The sequence below is a fragment of the Protopterus annectens genome, chromosome 3.part0, assembly GCF_019279795.1.
Source record: "Protopterus annectens isolate FY-2018-M chromosome 3.part0, PAN1.0, whole genome shotgun sequence".
Taxonomy (NCBI): domain Eukaryota; kingdom Metazoa; phylum Chordata; order Ceratodontiformes; family Protopteridae; genus Protopterus; species Protopterus annectens.
The window spans coordinates 1,984,124,901-1,984,141,827 of record NC_056731.1 but is presented as its reverse complement, the minus strand read 5'-3'; the positions used below and the strand labels follow the sequence as shown (position 1 = coordinate 1,984,141,827).

Genomic DNA, 16,927 nt, shown 5'->3' with positions numbered 1-16,927 from the left:
GACATTTTGTCTTGTCTTACTTTTATATTTGTTAACCCATGTTTCCCACTAGTTATGACAGAAGATGTAAAATATCTGTAATAGATGTTGCAAATGGCAGATAACTGATGCACTTACCCCAGCCTATGATGGTGTACCAGTAGAAGTATCGTCGCTCGGGGAAGAATGTTTCCACTAACAATGTAAAGAGGTACAATCCCTCTATAAAAAGCCAAAAATAGTTGGACATGACACAGTAATGGAAGAATACCATCACAGCTTTGCATTCCACCTAGTGAGAAAGAGATGCAGGTATAAAATGATAGTTTGTTACCGATTGTGATTCCAATACAGTACTGCTGAAAATATTTGACTAGTAGGAAATAAAAGGGAATGTTTTGGAAGTGGAAAATATGTACTGTGTTGCACTTAGGTTAAAAAAAAAAGACTACGCAAAATACAGTTTTAAACAGTGGTAAAAATGCATGTAGCATTTACTTATTTATTTATTTACATATGCTGACTGTGACATGCTTACTTGTCAGGAACAAATTTCAACTGAGCCTGAGAAAAGCTGCAATACACAATTAAAAGCAGTTGCAGTAATAGGTAAGTACTAGACTAGCAGCTTTTGTGGAGCCATTTTAAATCTAGCCAATTTCCTCTTTACAGGTAAAATTGAAACCCTGTACCTTCTGTATGTGAATTAAACACTTCAACTGCTTTGCCAACTCACAACCTTGCCCACAAACTCAGAAAAAATAAAATATGCAAAAATGTCAGAAAGTGGTTATAAACAACAAAGGTAATGCACAAATAGTCATACATCATAATGAGAATTAAATGACAGCACAATATATTTAGAGTAAAATGCACTTAAAACTCTGTGAAAGTTGAGTGATGTGCATACATGCTTTTTCACTAAAAGAGAAACATATTGAGAGAAATGCATTAATTTAATCGTTCTATTTGTACAAATGTAGTTTGGGACAAACTAAGTTGTCCCAGTCCCTCGGGTAAGGGGGTAAAGAAGTGTGGGGAGGGTATAGAGGTAGAAAGTAAGGTGGGGATTGTAGTTGGATAGGATAGTGGGTTTGTGGTGGTGAAAGGGGTAAGAAGAGAGGGAGATATAAAAGGAAGTGAGGTAGGAGAAGGTGGGACTTCTGACAGTATTAAGTGTTAGGGATTAAAGGAAGTAAGCACATTTGGCCGGTTTGCACATGCTCACTGCTTTACTTAGCCAATACCGCTATGGAGGATCGTGCTGGGAGGAAAGGTAAGTGTTTTTAGGCTTGATTGTGTGAATGGTGATGGGATGGGGTGGCTGGTACATAGGGATATACTTAGAGGGACAGGATTAATTAATTAATTATTAATACATTTTTTTTTTTTTATAGATAGATACACATGGGGTGGGATATTAATAGGGGATATTCTAGGGTTAGGAAGGAGTGCAAATGGTAGGAGGTGTGGCTGACAGGGTGGTTGAAAGGTGAAGTGTGGGCAGGCAGGGGTAAGTTAAGATGCGGGGCAAGGCAATACTAGGGGTTGGGGGGGAGTAGGGCAGTCGGGCTTATAGAATAGTTTTAATATTTTGTTTCTCTTTTACAGATGGCTAAATTACCAGAGCTAAGGTAGAGGTGGCAAGCAATTGTGGCCCAAGCAGAGGACCTGTTCCAGGAGGTGGAAACATCAGAGATGGTACAGGAGCTTGAACAGACCCCAGGTCAGAAGAGGCAACACACAGCGGTGAGAACCCCAGCTGGAGGGAAAAAGCAACAGGCATCGTAGCAGGTGGTAGCAGTGGAGACACCTGTTCCCAGTAAGTTGCAAGACAAAGGTGCAGGTAATAGTTTTACTATGGCAGCATTGTTGGTGGAGGATTGTGGGGGGGGGGGTGATGATGAATTGTCAGATGGGGATCTCGGGGGTGGTGTGCAAGGGATAGAGGAGGTGCAGAGGCAACTAGCACAGGGTGCCAGGTACCTGGTTAGAGAAACGATGGGGGGGGGGGCGTTGGGTTCCGGGGACAGTTCGGTTCTTGGACTCGGAGGTAGGCTCTGATTTTGGGCTGTGGCTTGGGGACTGGTTGGCTACCCAATCTTTGGGGCAGGGGACAGGAGCAGTTTTCCTGACTGTGCACATTCCGGATTCGGTTAAGGAAAAAATTTGGAAAACAGAGCATGTGGATTTGTTTGAGCTGATCGATGCGGAAGGGGTCCAATGGCTAGTGGAAGCAGAGTCCTCTAATAGCAAGGACTTGTTTATGGCTTTACCAGCATTGGGAAGGCAGAGGGTAGGTATGCTTTGCCCTAGGACATGGGATAATTGGGTGGTTGGCTTTGTTTATTTTATGGCAGTGTAGCTGGAGAAGGATGGGTCTTTGGCCCTGCTGCTGCTAGGCTATTTCCTTCCCATTTGTGAGGCGCAATGGTTAAGGCCGGGTAATGTGTGGCTCTGGTACAATCAGCATTTCTGCAAATGGAAGGCTGTGGACCAGTCACTTCATTGGAAGGTGCGTCATCCAGATCTATGGTTGGCTATGATGATGGATAGTTACGAGGGCTTTAACAGAAGGTTGAGTGGGCCGGAAATGGTGGGTGTGTGTTGGTCATTTAATAGTGGTTCCTGTTCATGGGTGGGGTAGAAACTTGCCCACATTTGTTCGAGATGTGGAGGGGGTCATTTGGCCACAGGCTATGGTTGGCAGGATTTGTCCTGGAACTCTAATGTTATGGGTCGTGAGGGTGGATTTGGTGGACGAGACTTCTCACAATGCTTTCAGCCGGCCTAGGGAAGGGGTAATTTTCATGGGTCCCGGTGATTTGGACTTGGGTTCTTTAGAGGCAATAGAGGAAGGGGCGCCATTCCCTATTAAGGTGGAAGTTCTCCGAGGTATGCTTCATCGGTTTTCTGGTTTTGCCATCAAAGAGGAGATAATACAGGGATTTCAACGGGGGGTTCCTGTTAAGTCCACCGTGGGTAGAGGTGGGGGGTTGCAAGAACTTACGATCTGTTCAAGGTAAAGAGGACATCTTTGAGGCTTTACTGGTGAAAGAGTGTAGGGTGGGGCAGTTATTGGGTCCTTTTGACAGTCCGCCTTTTAGTGCTTACAGGGTGTCACCTTTGGGGTTGGTGCCGAAGTAGCGAGAAGGGGAATTCAGAGTGATACATCACTTGTCTTATCCGGAAGGGAATTCAGTAAATTATTTTATTGCAGAAGAGGAGGTTAGGGTGCATTACGCTTCCTTAGATGATGCAGTGAAAGTGATTAGGGAATTTAGAGAGCCATGGTTGGTTAAGGTCAACATTGAGTCGGCTTTTCGATTGTTGCCTATTAGGAATGAGGATTGGCCACTACTGGGGATGTGGGTAGGAGATAAGTACTATTTCGATAAAGCTATGCCTACGGGTTGTTCAGTGGCATGTGCGACTTTTAAGAAGTTCAGTACAGTATTGCATTGGATTTGGCAGCAGAAAGTGGGGACTCAAAAGGCAGTGCATTATTTAGATGATTTTTTGTTGGTGGGCGACGTAAGGGTAGGAGCACAGGAGGGTTTTTGGGAGTTTACGATTATGTGTGAGGAGTTAGGAGTACCATTGGCTCAGCATAAGATGGAGGGTCTGGCAAGGGCATTAGAATTTCTGGTATTAACAGTTGATGCGGAGCGGGGACTGTTTTGTTTACCAGAGAATAAAACAGAGAGGCTTAGGTCGGTGATACGTTCGGTGTTGGGTAAGGATAAGATTTGGATTCATTCAGTTATGGAGTTGCTGGGGCTTTTGAATTTTGCCTGTCGAGTGGTGCACCCTAGGTGAGCTTTTTGCAGGTCACTGGTGTATTTGCTGAAAGGGGGTAAGAGCAAACACCATTGGGTTAAGGTAACCCAACTGGTGCGGGAGGACTTGGTGTTGTGGAATGGGTTTTTGCAACAATTTAATGGGATATCTTTTTGGCAGTCAGACTGGGTGGGGCAGGAGGAACTTCAGTTGTTTATGGACACAGCTGGGGGTGCTGGCATGGGGGCCTATTTTGGGGGTCAGTGGTTTGCGGTTGAATGGCCTCGGGATTGGGAGGAGGTATGGCAGCGGGATGTGGCCTTTCTAGAGTTGATGCCTATATGGGCAGCTTCGGTGGTGTGGAAGGAGCAATTGAGGGGCAAGTGTGTAGTTTTTCACTCTGACAATATGGCTGTAGTGAGGGTATTGCAAAAGAAGGCAGCTAAGTCAGGTTTGTTATTGTTGATATTAAGTAAATTGGTTTTGCAGAGCCTTTTAATAAATTTTTCATTTACAGGAGTGCATGTGCCTGGAGTAAGGAATGAGATTGCTGATAGCTTGTCCCGATTTCAGTTTTGTAGGTTTCGAGGGTTGGTTCCATGGGCAGAGGAGGTGCCAGAAATCCTGCCAGAGGAGGTGTGGAATCTTGGGTCGATGTAGCCAGGCAGTTGGTACAGCATTCCTGGGCCCCTTCTATGGGCATATGGTAGGGCTCTTTCTGATTTTAATCAGTTTATTTTGTAGCTGCCAGAGGAGGAAGGGGTATGGTCGGAGGAATTACTACTGTGATATGTAACTCGTGCTTGGGGGTTAGGCAAGGCTTTGCAGACGGTTAAGGTGGATTTGGCTGCAATTAGCATTTTCGCTAAGGTAGCAGGGTTGCAGGATTTCACTAAGTCTTGGACATTAGGGCGTATGTTGAGGGGTTGGGGGAGAATGGTAGTGGAATGTAAGGATATTCGCTGGCCGCTTACGAGGGTTAAATTGAAAGTTTTGTTGAAAGTGTTAGGTTTGTTGCAAAAGGGGGTCTATGGATTATTTTATGTGGGGTACGTTATGTACATGGTTATATTTTGGTGCTTTTCGTATTTCGGAGTTGTTAGGCTCGTTATGTCGGAAGGATGTCATTACAGGGGAGGGCGAGGTTACTATTGCATTAAGGAGGAGTGAGACAGATCAGTTGGATAGGGGATGTGTGTTGGTGCTTAAAACTGACAAGACTCTTTGCATTTGTCCAGTAATGTGGGCAAAAGAATTTATGAGAAGGCGGAAGGGGAGTGTGGATCAGTTAATTTTTTGTTTAGTTGATGGGAAGGTGGTCTCGAGTAGTAGATTCATAACTTTAGTGAGGAAGGTTTTACATTGTATGGGATTTCCAGCGGAGAGGTTTGCAGCTCACTCATTCTGGATAGGTAGGGCTTCAGATTTACCTAGAGAGGTTAGTTCCATTGAATTGATTAAAAGAGTGGGCAGGTGGTCTTCAAATGCATTTTTGTCTTATATTAGATAAGTTGTTGTCTAATTATTAATTTTTCTTCTTTTCTTTTAGGGAAGCACATTATCATCTTGGGGCATTCGTACATCCACTGGGCAGAGAAGCATGCTTTAGTTAGGGATGATGAGGTAAATTTGGGTTTAGCACAATTAGGGTGGTCAGTGTCTTGGCATGGTGTTAGGAGTCTTAGTTGGGACAGGTTGTTGCATGAATTTGAGAGAGCTAAACTGAAGGTGGGTTGTCCTTGTATACTAGTCATTCATTTAGGGGGCAATGACTTGGGCATTGTTTCTAAAAAACAATTAATGGACATTATGCTGCAGGATTTGATGAGAGCTGTGACGACCCCTAACCGGGAAAAGCCGAAAGACACAACAACAACAACAACAGCAACTACAGGCATTGTACCCGGGTATGGAAATTGTGTGGTCAGAGTTGGTTCCGCGTTTGTGTTGGAGGGCTGCATATAGTTATAGATCGATTGAAAGGGTCAGAAGGTGTGTTAATCAAAAGCTGGCTAGGCAATTAAGGATTTTGGGGATGAATACTATTGACCATAGAGATTTTGGGGATGGAGAGGAGTCTTGGTATCGAATAGATGGAGTACACCTTAATGACGTGGAACTGGATCTTTTTAATTTGCATCTGAAACTCTTTTTAGAGGATATGATTTTGGCTAGAGTTTATGAGGGGGAACCGCCTGGGATCAGGCTGGTGGCAGAGAAGAGGGACAGGATTGTCCTCTTCTGTTCCCCCTCTAAAGAAGGTGGTTATTGGTTAATGGTTTGGTATGGTGGTGAGATGAGTAGGTACGCTGTCTCTTTATGTGGGTGAGTAGGTACGCTGCCCCAGTGGAGGAGGTATCAGGGTGAGCAGGTACGCTGCCCTGAGGTAAAATTCATCCAGGGTGACTGGTGACGCTGCCCTGAGATCATCATTGCTGAGGAAGATAACTAATGTTTCTTTTATGTGTATATAGTTCGTTATATAATGCAGTTTAATAAAGGTTGTCAAATGTATTTATGTGTTTGGTGTGGTTACTTAAAGGGGGGATGGGGCAAATGTAGTTTGGGACAAACTAAGTTGTCCTGGTCCCTTGAGTAAGGGGGTAAAGGGATGTTAGGAGGGTATAGAGGTAGAAAGTAAGGTGAGGATTGTAGTTGGATAGGACAGTGGGTTTGTGGTGGTGAAAGGGTTAAGGAGACAGAGAGCTGTTAAAGGAAGTGAAGTAGGAGAAGGTGGGACTTCTGACAGTATTAAGTGTTAGGGATTAAAGGAAGTAGGCACATTTGGCATGAGTTGGTGGCCCTCCCACCCTCCTCTTTTTTGTAACTGGATGGAAGATGTGGACAATTTGAGGTGGAGAAGAGGGACAGGATTGTCCTTTTCTGTTCCCCCTCTAAAGAAGGTGGTTATTGGTTAATGGTTTGGTATGGAGGTGAGGTGAGTAGGTACGCTGCCTCTTTATGCGGGTGAGTAGGTACACTGCCCCGGTGGAGGAGGTATCAGGGTGAGTGGGTACGCTGCCCTGAGGTAAAGTTCATCCAGGATGAATGGTGACACTGCCCTGAGATCATCGTTGCTGAGGAAGATAACTAATGTTGGTTTTATGTGTATATAGTTCATTGTATAATACAGTTTAATAAAGGTCGTCAAATGTCTTTATGTGTTTGGTGTGGTTATTTAAAGAGGGGACGGGACAACATATATAGTTGAAAGAAGAGACAGTCACAATTTTACTTTGATACCCATGTGTGACCTCCTTTAAGGTACACTTTATTTTGAGAGGTTTAGTAAACCATTTGTCCAGCCTGCTTTAGGCTGGAATTTAAGTATAACAGAGCCTTGAAAGAATGTCTGCATGGTTAGGGAAGGTATCCAAGGACTGGTGATAATCACTCTTCGGAGTTATTATCCTACAGGATTTCACACTTACTACTAAGTAAAGCGTAGTTTTGTGATAGATGGCTTTACCTGGCTGTGCTCCTTGTGAATAGATTTTTAGCATCTGTGTTCACAGCATGGAATTGTACATGCGTTCTATAGCTGACTAATTTGAGTTTGGCTGCAAGTATTTCTAACTCTTTGCACAATCTTATTTTTTTTATTTTTGCATGTTTTATTAAACATTGATACTCTACACTTTAGTTGTACCTTTCTAATTTTAGCTATCTAAGATTCTAACCTTTAGTGAATGTAGTAACTGGGAAGCAACAGATGAATTATTTGCTGCTGTGCCAGAATATCTTGTTTTAGGCATATTCACAACAACAGGTACTGCTAAACAGCAATGAGTGGAACAATATTAAGGCAAAGGATTTATAGCACAGGAAAGATAAGGCAAACTTGAAGGTAAACAATGAGATATCGGAATAGACTTCTTAGACAATGAGTCCAACTAACCACACATGTTTTAGGTAGTGAGTATTGCGTATGTGAGGAGCGGAGCAGTGACAACGGGATAAACCAGGATATGCTGCTCCATTACTGGGGCAGTGTTACAGCAGCATTTATAATGGATATGACCAACATCTCAGACAAGACAAGATGGTACAGATAAGTAATTAGCAGTAACACTATCAGCATAGCACGACAGTAACACAGAAATACACATTAAAATAAACACAGAAATCAAGATATATACACACACAAAAAAAGATGTTGCTACAAAGAGTAAAACTTCTTGGACATGGTACATGTCTTTAATTCTGCACAGATTTACAATTGAAGAGATTGTACCTGTAGCAGCTGCTTTCAGCCACAAGAGGGACCCATAAACTGCTGCAGAGTCGAAATAAAAGGTAAAGTACAGAATATCTCGAAATGTTAATTCTGAATGCACACATGAAAACAAGACATTGCATTCCATTCAGTCTTGTACATTTTGAACTTAAACTGATCAATAAAAAATGCACACATACACATGCATGCATGCACAGACACACACGCGCGTGTGTGTATACGGATTCACTTTATAATCTTGAAATACTAAAATATCGAATTTCAGTATTTCGAGACTGTAAAGCTGAAACGCCAAAAAAACAAAAACCAAAACCCTGAAACCCAAAGCTGCGACTGTTAAAGCACACACAAAAATACAACTACACTTACCTCCGCACGACAACACAAACACTCACACTTACTATAAGCAGGGGGGCAAGCCGCCCTGCACCCACCATGTGGGGGGCTGCACTCCCCACACCCCTCCACTTATATATACTAACTCCGAGATCGTACTAAACACCAACGCACACAAAACCCACCAACATACATTCCACATTCCCCTCTCATAAACACACATCGCACAGATACAAACACCACCACTCTAAACACTGACACACTCTCACCTACACACTCACAAACACACAAACTATCCCCAAAACCCTTAAAAACACCACACTTACCTAATGCAGTCAGTATGTCAGTACTGCGGGTTTGACATTTCCGGGGTCGATATTCTGCAGTTTCGTGCATCTGCAGATTCGACACTTTGGTCTTGAGATACTGAAATTCTACATTTCAGTATTTTGAGATTCCAAAGTGTTTCTGTGTATACATACATGCATACATACATACATATATATATATATATATATATATATATATATATATATATATATATATATACATACATATACATCTCAGCACAAAGGAGTACAAATACTACAGTTGGTTGGCAGACACACATACAGGATAGATAAGAAAATTCAGTAGCCTAACACTTTCTAGACTAGTTTGTAATAACCCTAAATCTTTGCAAGACACTGTCCTTGTGCAAATATTTATACTAGACAGAATGGGAGGTTGTAATATAAAATATTGGTTATTTTATTGAAATAGATACTCTGTTTATCCACATCCATCTATCTACAACCTCCTTTTTGCACTTTTGTACAACGTTGGGGTGTCACATCACCAGTAACCATCATCTAAACCCAACATTTACACCAATGGATAGGTAGTCCTGCCTTTTATTTTAACATTTAATTCCTAAAGACCTAGGGGGCTTAAATAAATTAATGCTCATGGAAGATTTTATTTTAATATATAGGTTCTTTAATTTTTTTGTATTGTCTATTGGCTGTCATGATTTTTACAGTTATTAATTCTTACCATTTTTATTTACTTAGCATTTGTTTACCAGGAAAGTCCAACTTGGAGGTCCTGGGAAAAACACTCCAGACACATGCCTTTGTAACATGGGAGGAAACCAGAGTATCGGGATAAAACCCACATGAATGCAGGGAGAACATGCAGACTCCACACAGAAGGCACTCCTAGCTGAGAATCAAACCGGAAACTCTCTTGCTTGACAGTGCTACCGCTGCACCACTGTGTTGTTTTTGATGTTTGACATTCCACAGAAGGCCCACACAAAGGTAATTGAGACAGGTTGTAAATTCTTTGATTTTTAATACTAGCACTTTCATTTTTTGTACATCCTAATATTGAAAACGCACAAGATACCAACACTTACTATATTGAAGCACAAGTACATACAGAAACATATTACTCTTCAGATATAAGCAGGGGGGCAAGCCCCCTGCACCCCAGCCCATTTGGGGGGCTGTGCCCACCACACACCCTGCTACTTAAATATATCAACTCCAAGATCGCACTCCAGAGAACAAAATGGCAAACATACCAGTACGTGCTTCATGACTGCCTGTTGTAACCTTAGTCATGTTCCCTTCTGATTTACTATACTACAACATAACTCATCTTAGTGTAGTGAAGTGCAATCTCGGAGTTAATATATTTAAATAGCAGAGGGTGTGGGAGGAGCTGCCTCCCCCACATGGGGGGTGCAGGGAGGCTTGCCCCCCTGTTTACAGTTGGAGAAGAATAATATGGTTTGTCTTTTATTTGTTTCTGTATGTACTTGTGCTGGAATGTAGTAAGGGTTGGTATCCTGTGTGTTTTCAATATTATGAGATTCAGTATTTTGAGTTTTCAGTATTTTGAACTTTCAAGATTTTGGTCTCAGGATTTTGGGCTTTCAGGATTTAGAAGCGAACCCATATCTACACATATATAGATATAGATATAGATATAGATATAGATATAGATATAGATATAGATATAGATATGAAATTTATCATGGTAATCAGAAAATTAAGGACACTGTATAGTTTTGATTTTACTTTAAAACTATGTACAATATGAGATACAAGCAAAATATAAGAGAATCACACTTGCCATCTTGAAGTGCATCAAACTGTATACAATTGATGGGAGTTAGAAAGGGCTACCACCAGATGTAAGCCCTAACCCAGGCTCCTACCACTGGAGAAAGCCCTTTCTGATTCAATGACAGGAAAACTACAGTGATTGTGTACAACTTATAGTACCATCAGGGTGGGCTGTCTCCACAAACATACTCTATGCTAATGACTCACTCTAAGGAGTGGCCTATGCTAATTAGATATGCACCCTCACCACGCAATGCTTGTAGTAAGGTTTTTATGTAACAGAGTTATCACTCCACCATGTAAGTTAGCATGGTTGGCTATTGTAGTCAGTGGGGGAGAGCACATAAAAGGTAAAATCAGGTAAATGTGTTAAGGAAGTGGCAGGGTGCGTGTGAGTATGTGTATGCAGAGGTATTAGTGCTCTCAGGTGACTTTGTGTGAGTGTCTGTGTGTGCGCGCACATGTGTGTGTGTGTGTGTGTGTGTGTGTGTGTGTGTGTGTGTGTGTGTGTGTGAGTGTGTGCATATGCATGCATATGTATCTGTATTGATATCTAAATGTCGGTGTTTGGAGTAGAATTTGGGGGTTTGGCTGTCATATCTTTAAACTCCCCTAAAATTGTACAAAGCTTATAATACTGGAGAGGGAGACACTAGAACAACATGCATGCAAAAAGTTAATAGAACAACAGGTTTTGCATAGAGTTTTCTGATGGTGGGAACACTAGACACCGAGGCTAGTCTGTGATTATAACCCTGCATTACTTACAAAGTTAATAGATCAATAGACTGTGTAGCACAAATGATGTTCTGAACTATATGTGTGGGGGAGGGGGACACTAGACAGAAGAGACACTGTTTACAAGTTGCTGCAAGGCATGTAAAAAGTTAAAAAAACATCTAGTGATCTTTTATCACAATGCATTTTCTGATCAATACAAGATCACAATGCATTTTCTGATTAATACAGAGCATGAAACTCTAATGTCTGGCATTACTGACTGACTGTAATGGTCTGTGATTTACAAGGAACAAGGAAGGTAAAAAAGGCAAAATGAGTGACATTCTGTAAAATCATGGATGACTGAGAGGCAATGGGGTGCATCCGTAGGAGGGAGTCTGCTGTAGTTCTCATCGTTGTCTTCAACAATTCTGACGAAGCCTGCAGGAACATGGATGACACCAGGGAGACTTTGAATATCATTCTTAGTCACTTAAAAAGTAAGTAAAACAACATGTCTAGTATTGTGATGCAGTTTCTGAACAGCAAGAAGACTGAAACTCTAACGGCTAGCATTATTGACGGACTATAATCATCCATAATTTACAAGGGGCATAGAAAAAAATTAAAGGCTGCATCAGGGATCTTCTGTAAGATCAGGAGCAGTGAACAGGGATGGGATTGTGTCCTTGCGTGTGTGTTTGAATTGGTATGTGTGCATATGTGTGGGAGAAATAAGTGGGTGCCTATGTCAACAAGATGGAGGGGCTGCCAGTGGTACTTACTGCAAGAAAGTGTGGATTAAACTAGTGGCAGCATTGCATACTTTAGATATATGTAAATTAGATGATAATGACATGTTTCCTAGTTGCAACTAAATGTTTCTGAATGAGAACTGAAAATATTCCTTTTGGCCACAGCATTTACAACACATGGTGGAGTTCTTTCTGAATACCAACAAATGGACTGCAAGTATGTTGAAATAGAGCAGCTTTCCAGCAGGGAGTGCAAATACAAACAGCCTGAACATTTTAAAAATAATTGCCACAAAAGAACAGATTATAAATGGAAAAAAAATGAAAAAAAAAACCCAACTACCTAGCTTACACACACACACACACACACACACACACACACACACACACACACACACACACGCGCGCGCGCATACACGTATCTATACAAATACACACACACACACACACACACACACACACACACACACACACACACATGCACATGTTCATGCGCGCGCATGCGTATCTATACAAATACACACACACACACACACACACACACACACACACACACACACACACACACACACACACACACACACAAACACACACACACACAGGCACATGTATACACACACACATCTATACAAATACACACACACATGCACACACACACACACACACACACACACACACACACACACACACACACACACACACACACACACACAACCTACAAGAGTAACATTTGCAGTTACATTTAAATGTTACAACAGCAGCATTTACAATTAATAAGCTATATTATTAGTTACAAAATATACTACAATTATTTGAAACTAAATCAGTATTTGAACAGAGAAACCAGAAGAGTAAGTCCTGAACTTTTTAATAAAATGTAGGCTGTTGATCTGTAAAATGAGTTCTCTATATTTTAAGTTTTATATTGATTGTGAGAAGCAAAAACAATATAGAGATTAATAAATATCCTCATAATGGGCAGCTATGTAAATTTTTCCTAATAACATCATAAACAGGAAATGTGAAACACATGCAAAACACCTAATATGGTAGCCCTTCATTAAACAATAAACCATTCATTGGCTATTGGTATATACATAAATTAATACAATTGTCTATTAATGTCAAAGAAATAATGGGAAATTTCCATTAACCCAAACATAACATAGTTTTTTCATTGGCTAACTGAGATGTTTTCTCTTCTTAACCATTTATAGTCTAGAAAAATAAAATACCCATGATGATTTTAAATACACTGGACATACTCATCTGTAGAAATATTATTCAAAGGTAAACATAAAAAAAATGTCATGATACACTGCACAATCTCTAACACTGGATATAACTTAACTTTTACAAAGAGCCATCTCAAATTTATGCAAGTGAGTTACAGTTATATGGTGAGCAATACGGGGAAGGTAATACACACACTAATTTATGAGCTGTTTATGTAGCAAATACAATATATGGAATGACAAAGATGCCCCATATGATACTCTTTCTAAATAGTTTTGAAAATGATGCAATCGCATTAGGTTATCATTATTTTTCCTGTGGTAAAGGGTATGGCAGTAGCATAGGGTACTGCAGATCTTGTAGTTTTAAAGACGGTTTCCCCCTTCATGTTACTGGATCATGAGGTAAACTTATCTGTCACTTCTGAACTATGCAGGCATAATGAGTTTAATATAAAACAGTGCTACTAGAGAACAAACCATATTCACTTCTTACCGTAGCCATAACACAGTGATTGCTATCTTCTTCAGCATAAAGAATTCCATCTTTGATAAAAACAGATATTGCTCTTAAAATAAAGGAGACAAACAGATTCATATGGATAAAGTTTCTTGTGCAGTGCAGCTTCCTGAAGTAAAAAGAAAGCAGTTAATACAATTAGTATTTGTCAGCCAATTTAATCGCCAAGTATTATATTATAGAAACAAAAATAAGACATGCATACTTAATAAATGCAAAACTTAACCTACAAAGGCTTATCACCATGATTGTTTATATTTTGAAAGCATACAATGTTCTCAGAAATATAACAATAGTAGCTCTCAACTACTGACGCTCAAAAATCAGTACAAATTCTCAGATTTGAAAGCATCCTTAGAAATGATTAGTCTTTACTAATTCTTAAAAACAAAAGAAAAAAAAAGACTTGTGAATTAATGACTATTAGCACTATTATTCAGAATGAAAAAAAGAAAACTGGATGCGATTCATAAATTAATCATTCTTACCATTAGCCAGCATTATAATTATTAGTAATCATTAAAAAAATCATTTGACAGGAAAATGATCTCAAATGAAATCACGCTGTTTGCAAAACATGGTACAATATTAGCTGTTCAAATGTTGCCATCTAAAATAAGATACCTATGTTTGTTCTAAGCAAATTAGAACAGGCATATACTTTTTAATTTGATATGTATGTACATACAATGTGTATCTGTGTGTGCATGACTGTAGGTGAGTTTATAACGTGTATTGTAAAACATATCAGTCCATCTATATCTATATGTTTTTATCTATATCTATAGCTGGATCCCCTACACATGGTCGAAATTTCAGAATGTCGAAGACCAAATGGCCGAGACCATATGATCGACATTCAAAATGTCGACCATGCGGAACTGGCATCTCCGTACAGTGCAGAATGGAAAGATTTCCATTTTCCGTACTGTAGTGCGATCTCGGAGTTGGTATATTTAAGTTACGGGAGGTGTGGGGGGCAGCAGTGTGAAGGTAAATTGTTGTTGTGTTTTTTTTTTTTTTTTATTACATGGTTGATATTTAGAATGTCGATCATATGGTCTCGGGCATATGGTCTTCAACATTCTGAAATGTCAATCATGTATAGTAGACCCCTATAGATATATAGATATAACTATAGATACAGAGAAAGAGAGAGACAGAGAAAGAGAGAGATACACATACATACATACATATATGTATGTATGTATAGGAGTTCCAGAGATGATTAATTGTGTGTTTGGCCTACAGCTGTTTACTCAAATACATGTGATTGACTAAACAGATGCTTGATAGGTGCGCGAGACCAAAAGTCAGGACATTCTGAATGCTGAGCAGGCCTGTGTTGAAGAAAGAAAAAGCAGGAGAAAAAGATTTACTGGCTAGTAGCAGGCAAGCTGATTCTTTTCACTGCACTCAACAAGATATCATGGGCAGAAAAGGGCTCAGCACTCATCTCAGCTACCTCTACAATGTTGCCTCATCAATTTGCCCTATCCCTCACAACATTTTTGATTTTCTGGTAAATCACTGAGGATTGTGGTAAATCATTTATGCCAGAAATCAATATTTCATTCTTCTTAACCTTCAGAAATTGTGTTACTAGAAATTCTGTCATTCTGTTAATCTTCTTAATGAATCAAAGTAATATTTAAAAACTGACCTGATGTTAGGCCTTTATCTCTCTATTATTTCTGCCTCTGTCCTTATTTCTTGAGCAAACAGATCAATGGCTATGCCACTGGTTGGACAGCTTATGCATACTTGTGTGAAGAAAGGTGGAAATGTTCCTGGACTTTTCAAAGTGTCCTTAACTTTTTCACATTTTTAAGTGTCTTTGTAAACTATTTGGTTTTCTGACAAATTATTGAATATTGTGTTCCCTACATAATGAGGGTCATTTGAGTTTCAGAATCCATTTCCTTCGGAAAACATAAAACTTGTTTTGATAACTCTCTAAGTATATAAGAGTAAAATGTCAACTCTGTCCCAGATTTTAGCTCTTTGTCCCTGTTGCCTTCACTAAGAGATTAAGGGCTACTCGATCCCAAACACCAGTACTGCACATGATAAATAGCTGTCACCACTGGTCAGGCGTGAACAGAATAATGACTGTGACATCAAACGGTCAGTGGCACAGTGAGCAGCATTGTCAACTCCCAGCATTTGGCTCTGGTTGAGCTCTTGCCTGTGGCTTCTGCTGTGTGGTATCTGCATACCATCCTTCACACTATTTGGGTTTTATCAATGTAATCTGGTTTCCTCCAGCACCTCAAAGACATGCCACAGGTGAATTACTGTTTCTCCAATTTGCCAGTGGGTAAGTGTGCACTTTGTGTGTGCATACCTGTGCATTGATTAGACCTGGCTGTTCAGAGGCCATGTGTGTGTGTGTGTGTGTGTGTGTGTGTGTGTGTGTGTGTGTGTGTGTGTGTGTGTGTCTGTGCTTGTGTTTGTAAAAATAATATCACTTACTTTTATCTGTGGATTCACACAGCATTGCCATGTAAATAAATATCTCTTCTAGGTAGTGAAAGAAAACAGTCAACAATTCATCTTCTAGAATAAGACATGGTTGCAGAACATTGAGACACTCAGAGGTTCTTGGGTCCTCACTGGCTCACCAATGCAAGCTGTATAAATGAATGTTGACACAGAGTAAGTAGTGGGCTGTGTCCTGAAGCCCATCTAGTTTAAAACCAGTCCTGCTCAGAGATGTGTAAGATAGTCATTGTAGCTTGTGTGGTTTGCTGCTCATGGTGTATTCAATATACTTTGTAAAATTTATCTCAGTCAAAACTGAGAGGCTTTTGCAGAAAAGGTTGCTATAGTTTGGGTGCATTGTAGAGGACAGTGTAGTAATTATTTATTTAACTTGACTCATAAACTTCGGAGGTGTGCAGAACAGGTCACTATAGCTAATGTGGGGACTGGGGACAACATGGTCATTATTTGTTTATTTATTTATTTATTTATTTACTTACTTATTTACTGACATTTGATTACTGGGAAAGGCCGACTGGGTAGGAGCTCATCTTCTGAGGAGGACTGGGGATTAAAGCTCCAAGGTATAACAAAATATTTTAAGAATAATAATTTTACAATCTTTAAAAAAATAATACAAAAAATATGTACAGTTTAAATAATTATATCAAATTAGACATAAATGAAAATATTTATAAATTATATGACAATTATTTAATATTTAGAGAACTCTTAGCCAGTTTATAGAGAAATTAAAGATAAGTTAG

The 16,927-nt window shown here is 40.0% G+C and overlaps 1 protein-coding gene across 11 annotated transcripts in view; it reads right to left on the bottom strand.

Annotated features, from left to right (window-relative positions):
• LOC122797235 (pituitary adenylate cyclase-activating polypeptide type I receptor-like) overlaps nt 1-16,927 on the bottom strand; it is a 1,630,218-nt gene that overhangs the window by 483,490 nt on the left and 1,129,801 nt on the right. For all 11 annotated transcript variants that reach the window (XM_044066074.1, XM_044066073.1, XM_044066075.1 and 8 more), the window contains 2 exons: nt 13,653-13,785; nt 118-271 (listed from right to left, as the gene is read on the bottom strand). In XM_044066074.1, coding sequence (XP_043922009.1) covers nt 118-271; nt 13,653-13,785 — 287 coding nt within the window. The remainder of the gene's footprint in view (nt 1-117; nt 272-13,652; nt 13,786-16,927) is intronic.